Consider the following 15,617-nt stretch of genomic DNA (forward strand, 5'->3'; position numbering starts at 1 on the left):
CTCTCTGGTCAATGCACCTACATCTTGAGTCCTTGAACTACTTCGTCAACTCTATGTACTTCTAGAAAGTTCCAGCACTGATCCCATTTGATCTCTCAGCACTTCTTCATTATATATTCTATAGTTATTTGTATTTCAAGCACTGAGCAATATGTAAACAAGTATTATCCAAGAATTTCTCCAGCGTCCGCTTCTATTTTGTACCTAAAATTCCTGGAGGAAGGGTATGAGTCTTCACATTTCTTTGGTTCTAATGTTATCCATATGACTACCTTGTTTGAAGAGGAGAATAAATTTTTATAAGAAAAAACATCCTTCCCTTTCTAATTTGATTCTCCGAAGTATACCGTCCTTGGCCCTTGCCCTTAGGCTCCAGGTGCATCTTCAAAGGCACTCTGCAAAATGCCAGCTCTATGGTGTGTGGCCCATAGAAACAAGCGTTAATTCTCTCCTTCTGATATTGTATCTCCCACTCCCACCCCCCACTTCCTCTAAATGTTTCCTTTAAAGAAAAGCCACAGTTCACTGCTACTGAAAATTAAAGACAACAGCATAAAGATCAAGGTCTAGGCTGGTGCTAGTGATGACAGAACATTAAAATTACCACTCAAATTTCTTTTTTTTTTTTGAATACTGACCAAGACTACTAATGAAAAGCCAATCCCCAGAATGTGTCTTCATTTAAGACTGTTTCCAACTGCACTTCTTGATTCAAACTATGTTGACTAAAACAAATAAATTGGAGTTGGTTTTCAGTTGAAATGAAAAGGGAGATGGGTGACATATTAAAAAATAATTGCACATGACCCTGTCACAATATGAAGTAAAAAGAAAAAAGGAGGTGGATTTATTTGCAGAGGTTAATTTGTAAGGTTGAGGAGAGAAGGAATTCTTCACCTCCCCTCCTCCAAGCTACACTCTGGCCTCTCTGGCTGTCCCCCAAGCTTGCTCCATGAGCATCCCACTTCTATTTCCGTATTTCCTAAGTGTTCCAGATTGGGTTTCGACAATCAGACTCACATCTCAAGTACCCTAGACTTCCTTCCCATTTGCTGAATCTACATTTTCTGGATTCTCATTCCTCTCCTTTCTGACCCTAGACTGGGCATGTGAGCACAGCTGCCAGTCTCATGATGGCTTCGGGTTTTGGGTGCAGTTCTTGATGCTCAACTGCTAGAATTGCCAGATGGGCTCAAACTCCTTCCCCAGACAAACCCTGGAAATGTCAAGGGTGTTTCCAAAGCATGTAAAGTATCTCTCATCAAACATCCAACACTGACGGAGAAGACATTGCCCAACAGATATTTGTGGTTAGCCAGAAGAAGAGATTGATCAAATATACCTCATAGTCACGTTATAACCTGGTGAACCAGGTGTCCTCACAAGACAGGTAAAGAGGTAAGCGTGAAAAAAACAAGAGGAAAGAGAACTTTAGATAGGCGCATATTTTTCCTTCCCTTTTTAGCATCTTGGGCACTTAGGAGCATGAAATTAAAACTCGTGAAAAACACCCATATCTACTTGCTGCGCTGACTCAAAAGTTGTCGTTTCTCGACTCAACTTTGCTGAAACACTTGATTCATGTTGTTCTTATTTAACCTAATTTGCATTGATTTAATCAGTGCTGGTATGCTTTAAATACATAATAAATTGGGATTCTGCAACTTAGATGACTTAGAATAGATAAATTTCAATAAAGCTCATTTCAATCTGTTAATGTATACAATTCTGCCAAGGGGTTTAAAACTGTAGAAAAGATGCAAACTTGCCACATTAGAGGTGGGAAAGGTTTAAAGATATCATCCAGATGAAATGATTTGCAGGATAATAATTATATATATATATATATATATCCTCTTAATTACAGCCTAGAAAGATCTTCTAAGATTTGGGTAGCATATTTAGAAGAAAACTCACATATAAATGCAGCAAATTTAATTTTATTCTCTTCCCTTCTTCCCAACACTCAACTCTTTCCTGCCTCTTTGTACCAGCTCTACAAATCAAATGACATCCAAAGTGGGACCTCTCTTTGCCCATTTGGCAGCCTCTGCCAGCACCTTGCCAAGCTGCCTGCATTGAGAGGATTTTCTTCCTAGCAGCCATGGGGACTGGGTGGCTTGTGCTCACAGTACCCCTCTCTGTCTCCCACCCCCTGAACTTGAGAGTTTATGGCTCAATCAGCCTGCCTGCTGTCCAGATTAATTGTCTTGGCAAGAAGCGAAACCACTTGATGGTGAAATTGCTTGTGTGTTAACGTGTTCTGCAGCACCTTGGAGGAGCCAAGACGAAACCTGCAGGTGCCGGGTCCAGAGTTAGATGGGAGACGAGAGGGATGGAGGGCCAACCATCAAGAATGGCAAAGGAGGGACACCACGTAAAGGCGGGACAGCAGAAAACCCATCCGTGCCAGTAACGAGTTATGTGACCTTGGATAATCCTCTGAGTCTCGTGGCCTCAGTTTCATCATGTACAAAATTAAGGGGGTTGATTTTCTAATGTCTCTTCTAGCTCCTAAGACAGCATGTGATGTCTAGGACATTTCAGAGTTGTGTCCCTTCCAACTAAATAAGGCATCTCAGAGAAGAATGACCAGGACAGAGCTCAGATGAATATAAAATGGAATGATTCATGCCCTTGTTCATATGACTTTTCCTGAAAAGTACCACCAGCCTTTGGTGAATGATTTCATCGGTTGGCCTCTTCAGCTTGGATGCCGAGGAACAATCTAGTTACTTGTTCAAAGTCGATCCAATCTGGGAGTTCTGTTAACCCACCCTCATTTCTATCAAAGTGAGTAGCACTGCAGATAATGCACACTCATCTTCAGTTCCAGAGAGGCAGAACTGATGGGTATTCAAAGAGGGGAGAGGGGGTTCACATTTGATTCTCCCCATCACCTCCTCTGGCATCTTTATCAAGAAAGCAGGCTTGACCACACTCACTTCGCAGCAGGGTTTCTCCCCCAGCTTTGAGGATCCTTTCTTCTTCTCCTTTTCACAGATGACCAACAGGTCCCTGCCAATAGCAGTGCAGACCCTTTCTGGACCAGCTGAATGAAACTGGCAGCTCACCACAAGAACCCCTAACTATAAATGATTGTGAAAGGAAACAGTCAGGCATAGCCTTCTCTTCATACTTGGAGGAAAAGGAGCCCAATTCAGTACAATCTCAAAGCTTAGAGGTGTGTGTATGAAGGGGCGTAGGCTTCACAATGGCTAACCTGCCCTTTCCCATGCATTCTCCAGCACTTCCCCGGGAGTGCGGTGCACTCCTGGGCGGGGTCATTCTCAGGAGCAGCACGTGTCAGAGTCGGCCCTCTTCATGCCCTACAGCACAGCCTTTAATGCACCACTGGGGACCCCAGAGATGTCTGTGGAGGCCGATAAAGCCCCAGCAAGATCTCAGGCCAGCATACTACACACAGGCATCCGTTACTGCCACACACGGTCTCACGCCAGCGGGACTGGGATGACTCCCCAATCGACTGGCTTTGGAAAGCATTCCCCCATCCACCACCAAAAGGGGTGACTGACTGCAGAACTCCGGTGCCCACGAGGGGAGTGGGGAAACACACACACACTCAGCCAAGCCCCCAAATCATCACCTTTCCTCTGAGTCCTCTCAGGTTCCCTTTCCAAAGCAAAGGACCAAATGTTGATTTCTCTACAGATAGATTCCTACGTCTCTCTTACGTGTAAAAAAGCTTGAAAGGGGAGGAAAAAAAATCCTCAAAAGGGAAGGGAGAGAGAACAGAGTATTCATTTTCCCACTTGGAAATATCTTGTCGTTAACGATGCTACCCCTGCTCCCACCACCCCCACCATCCCCTCCCCTCCCCCCACCTTTTTTTTTTTTTAATGTGGACCAAAAAAAAAAAGCCGCAAGTGTCTTCCATTTCATCAAAGAACATACATTACTTTAGTGGTTCGGTAAAATGTTGGTTTTATGCCCACCCCTTTTCAATCTGCCCATGTCTGAGGTGCTCGGGGAGGACGTGCAATCGTGAGCAGCTTACGACACTCAGTGAGCAGCGGGTGCCAGTGCAGGCTCGCGCCGCACACTGCCCGGCGGAGTCAGCCGGGGCGCCGCTCCCCGCGCCCCGCTCCCCGCGCCGCCGCCCGCAGAGCATGAGCGAGCGCGCCCTCCGCAGCCGCCCCGGGCGCGAATGGCAGGCGGTCTCCGCCGAGGGAGAGGTGGCGCCGGGCAGCGGTCGTCTCCGATGACGGACATTAACCAGACTGTCAGATCCTGGGGAGTCGCGAGCCCCGAGTTTGGAGGGTTTTCTTCTGTTGTTGCTGGTGGTGGCGGTGGTGGTGATTTTTTTTTTTTTTTTTTTTTTCCCCTCCCCACAACGTCACAGTCCGAACTGCAGAGGGAAAAGGACGGCGGCACGAAGGCAAAGCCGGGGCTCCGGCACGTAGTTGGGAAACTTGCGGGTCCTAGAAGTCGCCTCCCCGCCTCGCCGGCCGCCCTTGCAGCCCCGAGCCAAGCAGCAAAGTGAGACATTGTGCGCCTGCCAGATCCGCCGGCCGCGGGCCGGGGCTGCCTCGGAAACACAGAGGGGTCTTCTCTCGCCCTGCATATAATTAGCCCGCACACAAAGGGAGCAGCTGAATGGAGGTTGTCACTCTCTGGAAAAGGGTGGGTAAGACACTTTTTAATTAAATTCTTTCCCGAAGATTTTTTTTTTTTTCCTCCCTTTTCTTTGCTGCAGCATCTAACATGGACCAAATCACCATCTCTTTGATCTTTCCGTGGCTGTGAACTTTCCATGCCGCCCAGCTTTCTGCATGCTTAGAGGTGAACGTGTGGGTTTGGGGAGGGGAGGGTCCTTCTTTATTTCTCTATATTTATTTGATTGTTGCCCTTTTCTCCCCCTCCCCCGCTCTCCCCTCCCTCGGAATAAAATATGATGTAGATTTCTGACCGGGCGCTTCCAATGGACATTCTCCAGCCTCTCTGGAAAGATTCTCGCTAATGGATTTCCTGCTGTTCGGTCTCTGTCTATACTGGCTGCTGAGGAGGCCCTCGGGGGTGGTCTTGTGTCTGCTGGGGGCCTGCTTTCAGATGCTGCCCGCCGCCCCCAGCGGGTGCCCGCAGCTGTGCCGGTGCGAGGGGCGGCTGCTGTACTGCGAGGCGCTCAACCTCACCGAGGCGCCGCACAACCTGTCCGGCCTGCTGGGCTTGTCCCTGCGCTACAACAGCCTCTCCGAGCTGCGCGCCGGCCAGTTCACGGGGTTAATGCAGCTCACGTGGCTCTATCTGGATCACAATCACATCTGCTCGGTGCAGGGGGACGCCTTTCAGAAACTGCGCCGAGTTAAGGAACTCACGCTGAGTTCCAACCAGATCACCCAACTGGCCAACACCACCTTCCGGCCCATGCCCAACCTGCGCAGCGTGGACCTCTCCTACAACAAGCTGCAGGCGCTGGCGCCCGACCTCTTCCACGGGCTGCGGAAGCTCACCACGCTGCACATGCGGGCCAACGCCATCCAGTTCGTGCCCGTGCGCATCTTCCAGGACTGCCGCAGCCTCAAGTTTCTCGACATTGGATACAATCAGCTCAAGAGCCTGGCGCGCAACTCCTTCGCCGGCTTGTTCAAGCTCACCGAGCTGCACCTGGAGCACAACGACTTGGTCAAGGTGAACTTCGCCCACTTCCCCCGCCTCATCTCCCTGCACTCGCTCACCCTGCGGAGAAACAAGGTGGCTATTGTGGTCAGCTCGCTGGACTGGGTTTGGAACCTGGAGAAAATGGACCTGTCGGGCAACGAGATCGAGTACATGGAGCCCCATGTGTTCGAGACCGTGCCGCACCTGCAGTCCCTGCAGCTGGACTCCAACCGCCTCACCTACATCGAGCCCCGGATCCTCAACTCCTGGAAGTCCCTGACGAGCATCACCCTGGCCGGGAACCTGTGGGACTGCGGGCGCAACGTGTGCGCCCTGGCCTCGTGGCTCAGCAACTTCCAGGGGCGCTACGATGGCAACTTGCAGTGCGCCAGCCCCGAATACGCGCAGGGCGAGGACGTCCTGGACGCCGTGTACGCCTTCCACCTGTGCGAGGACGGGGCCGAGCCGACCAGCGGCCACCTGCTCTCGGCCGTCACCAACCGCAGTGACCATGGGGACCCCGCCAGCCCGGTCACCACGCTCGCGGACGGCCGGGAGGGGCAGCTCGATGGCACTCTGGAACCCACCACTGTGGCTCTCCCCAGCGGCGAGCACGCCGAAAACGCCGTGCAGATCCACAAAGTGGTCACGGGCACCATGGCCCTCATCTTCTCCTTCCTCATCGTGGTCCTGGTGCTCTACGTGTCCTGGAAGTGTTTCCCAGCCAGCCTCAGACAGCTCAGACAGTGTTTTGTCACGCAGCGCAGGAAGCAAAAGCAGAAACAGACCATGCATCAGATGGCTGCCATGTCTGCCCAGGAATACTACGTTGATTACAAACCGAACCACATTGAGGGAGCCCTGGTGATTATCAACGAGTACGGCTCCTGTACCTGTCACCAGCAGCCCGCGAGGGAATGTGAGGTGTGATTGTCCCAGTGGCTCTCCATCCCTGCGCTACCAAATACGCCTGGACCGCCGGAGCCGGCCGACTGGCGCCAGGCTGGGTCTCGTTGTTTGTGCTCCCATCCTCCTGACTGAAACTCTAAGGGGATCTCTCCCAGAGACTTGACATTTTAGCTTTATTGTGTCTTAAAAAACAAACAAACAAACAAAAAAACAAAACCGAAATAAAACACAACAAAACCCCACCCCACAATCTTCAGGACAGTCTATCTTAAATTTCATATGAGAACTCCTTCCTCCCTTTGAAGATCGGCCCATATTCAGGAATCTGAGTGTTAAAAAAGGTACCAGTCATTGATTTTTTTTTTTTTTTTTGTAAACTAAAATGTTTAAAATAAAATAGCATTTACAGTTTTTACAGACTGGTGTAACCTAAATGAATTGTGTTACCTGTGTTACAAGAGAAGCAACAGTTAAAGATTTCCTTCCCTGGGGGTATTCCGTGGCCAGAGGGAAAATTCAGCAGTAAAGTAGTCAGATTCAATTTGAAATTTTAAAAAGGGCAAACAAAGCTCATCACTGTCACCATTCAGGTTCTTTAAGAGTAAGAGTAAGGACTGAAAAAAAAAAAAAAATAGCAAGACCCTGTATATTATTTTTAGGGAGTGGAGGCGATGCAATCTAACCACTTCAAAGCAAATGAAATGGGAATGAGGGCTGGGCAGCACTGCTCAGTTTTTAAGGCAGAAGTCATCGCAAATGGCTTTTAAAAGGCAGTGCCAGACTGTCTGCCCTGCGAGCAAGAAACACTTTTGCACTTAACGTAACCATCTTTCAAATCAATTCAAAATCTCACTCCAATGCCACTTGCTCATAATTCTCCTCTGCCTTTGACTCCCCAAACTTAGTAGCATTGGTGCCCTTTTTTCATAGCCCTTCTCGTGTGTGTTAAAGAGAGTCCCTCATCTCCTGCTCTGTAGACCCGGATAAGGGCAGCGAGGCAGAATCCAAATGTTCTGTGCTGAAAGCTGTACTTCTGCAGCACATTGCTAAAACTGCAGTATGCTTGAGCTTTGAGCTGTGACAGCACACTCCTAGTTACTATGGGGAACGGCGAGGAAATCCTATCTCGGGAGAAATGCCTCGGGGATAATGACTTGCAGCCAGAGAGAAGGGACAGATAAGAACCAGAAGCCAGGGGTGGGGGTGGGGTGGAGGAGGATCATTTGATCCTGTGTTTGCATAGTAGTGAGGTGGGATGATAAAGACCAGTGTGCGTCTGTTAACCCAGGACAGAAAAGCTGTCACATCGGGAGATTGCCCTTTTGTGTACTGCCTACCTCCCGTATTTTTGTTTGTTTATTTGTTTTTACCTTGTTTGGGGTCAGGATCAGCGATTGCCCCTTCTCACCCTTATAGGTTTCCAGGTCCATCGTTAAGAATTAGGTGATGTATTGAACTAGCCTAAGGGGTGAGGAGGTGGTAGTAGCAGTTGGTGGGTGAGAGTGAAGGGAAAGGGGGAGGGGGAGAGGGAAGTGTACATTGGATGGGGTGGGGGATCTCTCACCAGCTAACAATTAAGCAAATATATGACTGAAATGAATTGTCATGGGTAGCAGATGGTGATAACTGAAGAAGCAATGTTGTCTATATCCAAAGTCTTTCTCAAACTCAGGTGCCCTCCCCTCTAAATGATACTAGACAGTGGCATCTTTTTGGGTTTTCTTTTTTTTTTTTTTTTTAAGAGACAAGTCCAAAAAACTGGAAGAGGGATGGGGGGGAGGGGCAGACCCCACCTACCCCCTAAAATGCAAATACCTCCAGCCCACCAACCTAAAGAGACAAAATCAATTCTTTGAAATGCAGAATAGCATCACCAGGAGGTTTACTTAAGCTGAAGATTGGTGCTTGGTTTCACTTCTACCTATGGAGAGATGAATACACCTAAAAAGATTGTTTTTAAGTGACTTTTTCAAGAGAAATAGTTTTGAAAGATGTCCAGCCTAGGGATACAGCTTCTTTGAAACACACACACACACACACACACACACACACACACACCAGTTCATTCTTCCTGACCAGGAAACTTCATTCTGCTTTGTAATTAAAGCATGACACCATTCAGACTGTTAACGTGCTAGGAGAGGGGTCCCTTGTTTGATAACTTTGATGAGGGGTTTTTGGATTTCATCTAAGCATGATCATGTGGGGGGTCAGCATTTTCAATTGCATGCCACTCAGGGCAGAGGTAGCATGAATAGGTTACCCTAGGGCTGTGCCTCATGTCTATAATTAAACCTCACTAAGAGTCGTCCTCTAGAAGAATGGTATGCCTTTTATGGAAAAATTCCCAAAATGTGGCAATTGAAAGAGGGCTCCTTAGATTCCCTAAATATAACTTTCTCATAGGAGGGCTACTGCAATCCTGTGTCAAAAGCAGCTTTGGCTTGGGGAGGTAAGGACTCTGCTGGTGTGCTTAGAGAGAAGGCTTCCAGAAGCAAAGCTTTACTGGCAAACATCAAAACCACTGGCTCCCCTCTTCCCCCTAGAAACACGGGTCTTGGAAAGTATGGAGCTGATCTCCTATCCCCAAAGACTTTTTCTTTCTTTCTTTTTAAAAATGTGGCCATGAGAAAATGAGAGATTGGATAATCATGCTTTGTTTTATGCTGCCCCCATCCCCTACACCATACAAGTAAGCACCACACACCTAGAAGAGACATAACTCCGTAGAAATCTAATGAAAGATGCTGGTAATGAGGAATCTGCAATGTGAGACCTTGAGAGCAAATGAGGTCCAAAGAAAGCTGAGTTCTCACTTTGTATGTGTCTGTTTGCTTCTGCACTGGGTGTCTGTACAGGCAAGCAAATATGATTTCTCCACAACCAGAGGAATTTCACTCACATCATTTCATGTTCTCTTGCCTCTTGCTTTGGAGAATGGCAGGAAGAGGAAGAATGCAAAAATAAGGGAAGTGGTCGTTTTAACTAAGGGTTTGTGACACTTGAAATCTTTTCCTTCTCAAATTAATTAATCTTTTAGAAACTTGTCTGACCCCTCCAAGCAAACTACTGAGCAGTGAAAAGGGAGTCTGATTTTTAAAGGTGAAGCACCTTTTTTTGGAATTGTTCTCCCCACAGAGGGTGCTGCTAATCTCATTATCCTGTGCGATCTGAAAAGAACTTGAGGCCACAAGTCTTGTCTCTGTCTGGGCAGGGTGATGGGTTAACCCTCCGTTTCCAGTACCTTCCCAGCTGAATCAAGTTCAGCAATGGTCCTGAGGTTTTTCGAATATTTATATAGGAAAAAAAAAAGTCTTTTCAAATGACAAATGACACCCTCACACCAGCCCGGTCGGGTTTAGGTTGTGCCAGAGGATGCAGATTCCGTGAAATCCATCCTTTGGGCTGCACTTAGAGACCCTGCTGTCCCTGTATTCCCAACCATAAGGCCCCATGATGTGCCCCAGGCTTCCAAGACTGCAAAGCTGCCATCAGAAAGAAAAGATTACTTCAGTAGGAGAAAACATTGTTTAAAACCTGGCTTTTGTTGTTTTTTTTTTTTTCCCTTCATTTTTCTCCCAAGTTCCTCAAACTATAAGAGTTGCTTACCTTTCTTCCCAGCTTTTAGGAAGGCAGACATTTGGTATGACTTAGCATCAACAACACATTTATGAGTACGTGTAAGTAATTAGAAGGGCAAACGCCACTTGTTATTTCTCCCAAGTTTCCTAAGCAACTGCACACAGATCACTGCAAGGATTCGAGGCTGCCTGCCATTCTGGGTTATAATAATCGACTGGTCAGCAAATTTACCACCTATTCTCTTATCAGGTATGGTCATATACAAAGAGACACCGGTGTATAATATTTCAGTAAAATGGAAGGCACCAGAGACCCCTCTCAAGGGGAACTTTTTTGAAAGACCAGAATTTATATGTGTTTTGGATAACAGGAGTCGTAAAGTTTCAGTGTAGCCAAAATAAGCATCAATTATCTCCTCCAGAAGGATGGTTATGTTGGTTGATTTGTGTTTGTCATTAACAGAATGCCAAATAACAAGGAATTAGCTGGAATGGACTCATTAAATAGGCTCCTAAAAGACATTTTGACAGTAGTTCAGGGATATATTCACAAACACACATACACACAGATATATATATATATATATATATATATATATATATATATATATATAAAGCACCATATATATACACGTACACACACATACAAACACGTTACAGATCTACCCTACAGTATTAATTACCCTCATACTTTCTTCTTCCATGATCAAACCTTTTCTAAAGAAAGGTTCAGATGAAAATTATTCACAATTAAGGAGCGCATGACTGATGTGGCCAACTGGTATTTTCCGGCATTTGTGAATAAGTTAGTAGATGCTTTGCAGGCTGGGTGATCTTTTGGGTTCCTTGTGCCATGGGAGAGGGTGTTCCTGCTGTCTAGTGCTAAGAGCCAGAAAATGGTAATGCATTCTTTTAAGAGCATGTTCCACCCCAGGGTTACAAAACACATATTACCCCATTTAAAAATATATGCTGTACTTTTTTCTAGGGATTCAGGAGACAAAATTCTTATTCCTGGTTGGGCGCCATCTCCTGGGCTTCCTCAGTAGGACATGAATTATGAAGGCCTTTAGTTTAGTTAATTTTTTTTTTTTTTTTGGCCAAAGTCAAAGGCCTGGCTGTTGCATCTTTAAGGTTTAGTCCGAGATGAAAATGCAATGGAAAATAAAATTTGCTGAGTGGCTACTTTGTACGGATGTCTTAACCTGGATCTCATTCTTTGAGAACCTTGTCTTGAGATGAGGAAACCAGGGCTCAGAGAGGTCAAGTATTGGTGCAAAGCCACCCAGTTAGTAAGTGGGAGCACTGGGATTCAGTGTGTTGGCCTTTTCACTCCACCCTGTATCTTCTTTCCTTGGATGGTTGCCCTCACCACTTCTTCACCCAGCAAAGAGCCAAAGACTAGATTTGCATAGAGTACATGCTCTTGGCATTCTTGTTGGTGCAATGCTCAAATTCAAGAATTCTGTCTACAACTTCATGCTCCAGGCCCTGTTAATTGGGGAATTGAGGTCTCCACCAACAGAGAGGGCCTCTTGTGGGCCTCCAGGAGCAGAGATGGCCAATGATCATCCAGTCCAACCTCTTGCCAGAGTATTTTAAACTCAGAGGGTAAAGCATTAGTATCCATATGTTAGTGTTGGGAATTTATCCACATTTGGATAAATGTGGTGATCAAATGGACTCTGTCTCTGTGGAAGTGGTTTGCAACTAGGGACAAATTTGCCACCCTGTGGACATTTGGTAATATCTGGAGACACTTTTGATTGTCATGCCTGGAAGGGAGTATTGCCACTGACATCTAGTGGATGGAAGCCATGGATGCTTCTAAGTATCCTACAATGCACGGGACAGCAACCTACCCAAAGTATTATTCGGCACAAAATGTCAAGAGTGCTGAGGTTAAGGAACACTGCTGCACGATGAAAAGTAAGGAGGCTGTGCATACCGCCATTCTGTGCTCCAACTTTTTCGGGGTGGGACCACTCCAATGAATTAGGTTTTGGTTCACCTGGATCTATTGCCTTTTAGTCACAGGACTGGATGCCCAAATTTAAAACCCTCAGGCTGGTTGCCAGTCAGGCAAAGGACCTGTTGTGTTAGCACATGCTTCTCAAAGAGCATATGGCAATATTTAAATTAACTGGGACAACACTACTCAGAACACTCGATTGACCCACTTTTTCGTCAGTGATACCTCATTTAGAAAACAGGAAAAAGAAGATAACAAATCAAGTTAGCAGTGGAGATTTAATCACCAAGAAGGAAAACGAGAAACATGATGTTCCATCCAGGAGCTGTTCTGGAGTCTGAACATCCCACTTCAACCAAGCCTGGAAGGAGCCTCCATTCCTTAGATCTATGTGCTCAGTCTGGTGAACAGAATGGATGTACCAATCAGGGAAGTGATCTCAGACCTCAGAAAGAGGATGGCCTAGAGAATGCAGTTATCACAAACTAAAATGCATTTGGGGCCAGGCAGCAACACAGATCAATGCAGTTCATGGGCATTTGACATTATGAGAAAAATGGAGACTTTGCTTTAGAGAATGCAGTTCACGTTTGAGTGGTCCTGGTTACTCAAAACACCTCCACGGGCCAGGTCAACCTAGGGCTGTGAGTCTGCCACTCCTTGGAGAAATAGGGCCTAGAAATCGGGAGATTTGGTCTCTAGTCCTAGTGCTGTTACCACGTGCCTTGTGGTCATCGTGAAATCATTTAGAAGCATTCATCCAGGTATGCTTGAAGAACCTTTCCAGTTCTGTGCTTCTATTTTATAGTTTTCCCCAACAGTGAAACATGAAACAAAAGTAGCTCTCTAGCTCGCATCACATAACCAGAAAATTAAAATTTCTCCAGAACTCCCATTCCCCAGGCATTCTGATTCATCAAGGCTTGCCTGCATATGAATGAGAAAGGGTAGATAAAGACAAAATACCACGGGGAGACAGGGTCTTCAGAGAGGCAGATAGGGAAGCTGGAAAACAGAGATGACAAAGCTCAGACGTGTGGGTGGGAAAAAGGGCTTTTTAGAATGTGCAGGAAGAGCTGAAAGGAAATCCTAGAGAGGACAAACACTCACACTCACACTCACCCACACGTGAGATGCAGGGATGTGCTATGAAGCAGGTCCAATGAGAAAAACTGAAGAAAGCCACTGGGGGTGGAGAAATGGAAAATATTCCTACAGAGCTCCTAAAATCTCTAACCCTATTGTGGGTTAAGTGGCCACAATTGCAATTAGTAGTTGAAAGTCCTTTAGTAAAATATGAGAGAGAGAGAGAGAGAGAGAGAGAGAGAGAAGGAGGAAGAGAGGGGAAGACTGAGGTGGTGGTGGTGGTGAGAGGAGAAAAAGAAAGAATAAAAGAGAGTGAGGAGGGAAGGATTTGCAAGACTGTGTCTGAAGGTACACGGACTCATCAATCCTTTTCAGTCATTTCTTTCTGAGCTACCAGGTTGGCTGTCTGCTCCTTCTCAATGTAATTTTGGAAAGCCATTTTTTCTTTTTTTTTTTTTTTTTGTCTTGCTTTGTGAGAAAAAAAGCATAATTCGTTTTCTAGCCATGTCCTTTCTCTTTCACTCAGCTGGGAGAGTGCATCTCAGCCTTGGCGGCCCGTTGGAATCACTTGGGAGCTTTAATAAATACTGATGCCTGGGTCCAACCCCAAGAGAGCCTGCTCTAATTGGACTGGGGTGTGGCCTTGGAGTGGGGATTTTTAAAGGCTTCCAAGATGATTTCAAAGTTCAGCCCAGGCTGAGAACCACTGAGCTTGAGGGTCACAAGAATCACAGCCTGTCCATTTTAGCAACCTACGCATCCTCACAGTCTGACTACAGCTCTTTAAAAGTACACGGCGGGCTGGTGATGGGGAAAGACAGGGACAGGGCTCCTGAGGGGGCACCAGTTGATTCCAGCTGGTGAGGCTGATGTTGGAACAAAGAGGTGCAAGCCTAGGGGCACTTAAAATCTGTTCCAGAGCAGATGATTTAAGAAGAACTGTTTGCATTCATCATTTCCTTTATTTTAATTCTCCCAACCAACTCACAGGGGAGGCACAAACTTGTTCCATTTTCAAAACAAGATGACTCAGATGTGAAGAGGTTAAGTAAAATGCCCTAAATCAATGTGTACAGCTGGGCCTGGAACTCAGAACCGCCTCTTCTAAATCATGTCCTTGCCCCTCCACCACTTCCTGTGCCTTCTCTGATTTTCCTTCTCTGACATTATGGGGCAGGGCTAGTCTTGTTCAAAATACAAAAGCTAGTAACTCTTCCAGGAGGAGTCTTGGAGGACCCAGCCTAAGTACCGTCTCCTGTACTTTCTCCTTCTCCAACTGGAGGCTGGATTTGTCATCTCAATCCCCACCACCGCCCCTTCTGTGCCCCCTGCCCCCCCCCCCCGATGCCTCTTAGACACCCAAATAGATATCAAATCCTTCACACCAAAATGTTCCCCTTCTGCTTGGCTCACTGCTATTTGTTCCCTTTCCATCAAGTCTTCAAAGAACCTGAAAACTAAATCCTAGTAGAATACTGATGAATGGATGGTGATAATTCTACCCAGAGATATTTGCAGTTTAAATAAGGATCTTTGGGGGTAAATAAGCTAAAGATATAGCTCTAATGCTCAAATTTCCAGCACTGAAACAGGTAGGTGACATATTTAGACAAAAGGTTCTTCCTTGTTTCCCTCATGTGAAGCCACACAGGTGATTGTCCATATGTTATTCCAGATCCACCAAAGCATAAAGGGCTTAAAATAAAGTCAGGATAACGATCAAATCTTACAGTGCATTTTATCTTCTTAAATCCAATGTCCTCTTTAAAAATCCTATATTAGTAAGTATCCTCCATCAGTGTGTTTATCTTCAATTAAGAATTCTCAGTATTGCAAACTATATGTGGCCAGGGACATTTATCTCAGAAATATTGTGGGCAGCCTTGGATAAAAGTGAGAAGGCTCAGCAGCAAGCAAGAGCTGAATTAGCCTGCCACAGAAAGGTCTGGAAAAGCCAAGTTACACACAATTAATGGAACAATGCAACAATCTGTCTTCAGCTGGCTAAGGCAATCCTGTCATTTGTCCCTCAGCTGCAAAACAACCTCACACTCTGTGATTTCAGCTCACTGTCTCTGCTCCATAGTGATTGCATTTGTGATGAAATCTGTATTTCCCCTGCAACTGAGTCCATGTTTTTTGTTGTTGTTGTTGTTCTGAAAATAATGCTCCTCCTTGTCATGCAGCCTCAGTCCTTTTGCTTGTTGTCCAGGCCATTTTTTTATCTGAGTCTCTCCTATTGATCCTTTTTACACACTACTTCAAAAATCAAAAAGGTACCAAAAGAAAAGCATGAACATACTGTAGGGGGAAAAGAGGAGCAACTGCTGTAACTGAAATGTAAATAAAGGTAGCATACCACTCAGTTATGGATTTTTGGTAATGCTCAGTTCATTCAATCAAAGTAGCACCGCATTTCTTCTTCAAGGATTATGTAAATATTTGTTGAA

General features: G+C 46.0%; 2 protein-coding genes across 5 annotated transcripts in view; one reads left to right on the plus strand and one right to left on the minus strand.

Moving 5' to 3' along the window:
• Positions 1-15,617, minus strand: part of CTNNA2 (catenin alpha 2) — a 1,138,501-nt gene that overhangs the window by 344,212 nt on the left and 778,672 nt on the right. The window lies entirely within an intron of this gene.
• Positions 4,331-6,739, plus strand: LRRTM1 (leucine rich repeat transmembrane neuronal 1). 3 transcript variants are annotated; one of them, XM_037807222.1, is made up of 2 exons: positions 4,331-4,648; positions 4,922-6,739. In XM_037807222.1, exon 2 carries the CDS (start codon positions 4,981-4,983, stop codon positions 6,547-6,549), a length of 1,569 nt encoding a protein of 522 aa, XP_037663150.1. In that variant the 5' UTR covers positions 4,331-4,648; positions 4,922-4,980; the 3' UTR covers positions 6,550-6,739. The 3 variants fall into 3 exon arrangements, with proteins under 3 accessions (XP_037663150.1, XP_037663148.1, XP_037663149.1); XM_037807220.1 differs by having other exon boundaries at positions 4,331-4,644; XM_037807221.1 differs by lacking the exon at positions 4,331-4,648 and adding an exon at positions 4,660-4,803.

Source organism: Choloepus didactylus, chromosome 17, assembly GCF_015220235.1.
Source record: "Choloepus didactylus isolate mChoDid1 chromosome 17, mChoDid1.pri, whole genome shotgun sequence".
Classification (NCBI taxonomy): Eukaryota; Metazoa; Chordata; class Mammalia; order Pilosa; family Megalonychidae; genus Choloepus; species Choloepus didactylus.